The 2709-nt window shown below is 48.2% G+C and overlaps 1 protein-coding gene across 1 annotated transcript in view; it reads right to left on the reverse strand.

Moving 5' to 3' along the window:
- LOC119586365 (protein bark beetle-like) overlaps positions 1 to 2709 on the reverse strand; it is a gene marked incomplete in the record, with an annotated part of 82897 nt that overhangs the window by 13981 nt on the left and 66207 nt on the right. Inside the window, 5 exon segments of the mRNA XM_037935077.1 lie at positions 64 to 321; positions 501 to 797; positions 918 to 1071; positions 1185 to 1393; positions 1503 to 2579. Coding sequence (XP_037791005.1) covers positions 64 to 321; positions 501 to 797; positions 918 to 1071; positions 1185 to 1393; positions 1503 to 2579 — 1995 coding nt within the window.

Raw genomic sequence — 2709 nt, forward strand, 5'->3', positions numbered from 1 at the left:
ACCATTCCAGAGACGGTTTATTCGATAAGAACACTATGTAGGCATACCAATACCCATCTTTACCTGAAACCGAAATTCTTCACGTTGAACACGGACGAGAATATCTTCACGCAGTCCACGGGCCTGTTATCATACTTGTAATACAGCAGGATTCGCTCTTCGATCATGAGTTCCTTGGTGGAGTCGCACATGTCCACCATCCCGAACATGTGGTAAGGGAGGCGCACTTTGGCCACGGGGAAGAAGGAGGATTCTTCGGTCTCGCGGGTCTCCCCCGTCAGGCCCAGGAGCGAGATGCCCACGCCCAGGTTATTTACGAATCTGCGTGCATGAGAGGAGATGCGGTTAGCTTTCTGCTAGACTCTAGTTAGCTTTCTTTGTGAATAAATATAATTTCTAATAGGCTGCAATAAAAAAAATGGAAGTGCGTGGACTCATTTCTACAGTACTACCAAACTCTTCAGGAAATATGATCATTGATCGAGACCCCCAAGGCTCACTTGTTATAAAGCATTTCAAATCCTTTCGTTGCCGAGACAATGGAGACGCCATCATAAGCAGAATTCCTGACCGTGACGCCGCGCAGAGAAGGCGTATCGTGGAAGGACATGACGGCTGGCGACTTGTCATTGTGCAGGATTCCTGCGCCGATGATGTCCACCCACTCCATGACAGAGGGGTTTATGGTGACTTCTGACTTGCCGTGGATGTAGGGATGAGTGTGGATGTTGCCTGGGTCATGCTGGTGGTGCATTCTGTGGTACACGTCCATGTGCTCGAAATTCGGCACTGAGAATCTGAAAGGAAAAAATGCGACAGTGATAACAATGCACAATCTCAATAGTGTTAACTGTATTTTTCTTGTAATATTTGTAAAAGAAACATACAAGAAACACTTCTTCGTGGCATTCATTTACCTGATACCGCCCCAATATTCCTGAAGGTCATTCTCCAGATTATGTTCCCCGCACGAAATATAGACGAAGTCCCCATTCCAGGCACACTCGTAGCTGTGATCGTATATCTGGCCATTCATCCGGAGCGGACACTCGTCCAGCCTCGACTCAGAGCCTATGAAACAGAAATGAAGTTTATACAATGCACGTAGTTTATTGCCTAACTATACTAAGGCTACATTCATCGATGCTGTTTTACTTATTCCATTTAATAAAATGGTTTCTTACCATCACACTGGATTGGGTCAGGCCATGACCTGATGCGGATAAGAGCACTGGGGAACATTTCCGTCCGTTTGTTGCGACTATAGAAAATGTTGACTTTATTATATCCCAGCTGATGACACACGACTTCGGCATTTCGCTCGGTGAAACGATCGTCGCAGATAGGAACCCACTGTTTAGTGGTTCCGTTAAATATGTCGAGGAATCCATCTCTGTTAAAATAAGAAGTACAGTGATTATAATAAAAGTTTACAAATATTGTACATTTTTTAAAAGTGAGAAACAATGCACTGAATCTTTAGTATAACTGTACTAACTTACCGTCTTCCTTCACACTGCCCTTCCACGCATAGCCTTACAGCCTCCAAAGACGATCTCGTCTGCCGACCGACGCGGTAATGCGTGGCGGTGGACGTGTCAATGGGCCTCATGATGATGCGGTCGTCCCGCCTCCCGATGGCTTCCAGGCGGCCCAGAACAAGAATGCCAACGCTCGGGAAGAACTCGAGCGTCGCCCCGGGCTCGATCACCAGGGTCACTCCGGGCATCACGGTTAGATCGGATTTCACGACGTACGGCTCCGAGCGTCTTGGTAACCTCAGGTCCTGCATAAGGCGTCCCCCCAGAGAATTCAAGTCCATCACGTTCCTGTCGGTTCCCGCTCCCCCCACAGACGACACAGGCGCCGAGAGGCTGTCTTCGATGAGGTACGGCAGGTAGTCGGCCAGGGCGAAATTGTTCCAGTCGTCGAAGTCGAAGATCCTCTCGCGAATCACGTCCGGGTCTCGCGAACCCCACCAGTTGGCCTCCACGTTGAGGTAGTTGTCGATTCTGCTCGTATACAGCCCTGCCAGCAGCTCGTAGTCCATCTCGTTGGAGCCGAATTGATTGTGCGTGATGTTGATTTTCTGAAGTCCTCGAACAGCTATAGTGTAACTTGCCGGCTGGTATGCGCGGGATGCACTGCTCCTCAGCTGGGTCATGTGCCTGTTCCCTTGTACTCTGTTGTACTCAAAGTAGGCATTGACAACGCCAAGAATACCGCTCTGGCTGTCCGTGTCAAACTCCACCACGTAAGAGGCGACGTTGGACACAATTTCATTGTCGTGAATGAACAGCTCCTTCTCCATGCCCTTCAGGGACAAAACTCCTCTATAGCAGGTATTCTGTTCAAACTTCGAGTAAGTCACGTTAACGCGAGCGAAGTGGCCATCCACCTGGAACCCAAACTGAGCGTTGTTCACGAACGTCGATGCGTTGACGTAAACGGTATGGGTAAAGTTTTCGCTGTACTGCCACACGTAGGGCAGCACGAGATTGACCCCGCCGCCGCCGTTGTTCTGCATGACGACGTCCTCAAGAATCCAGTTGAAGAGGTTGTTGGATTCGCGAACATCCCTTGTAAAAAGGAAGAAAAGATCTCTGAATTCATCTGGGACAGTTTGTAAGTTTAGGTTACGCGTTTTGAAAGCAATATACTTTCATAATCAAATAATTTTCGAGGTAATTAGTGATCTTAATACTTGAT

The sequence above is a fragment of the Penaeus monodon genome, chromosome 21, assembly GCF_015228065.2.
Source record: "Penaeus monodon isolate SGIC_2016 chromosome 21, NSTDA_Pmon_1, whole genome shotgun sequence".
Lineage (NCBI taxonomy): Eukaryota > Metazoa > Arthropoda > Malacostraca > Decapoda > Penaeidae > Penaeus > Penaeus monodon.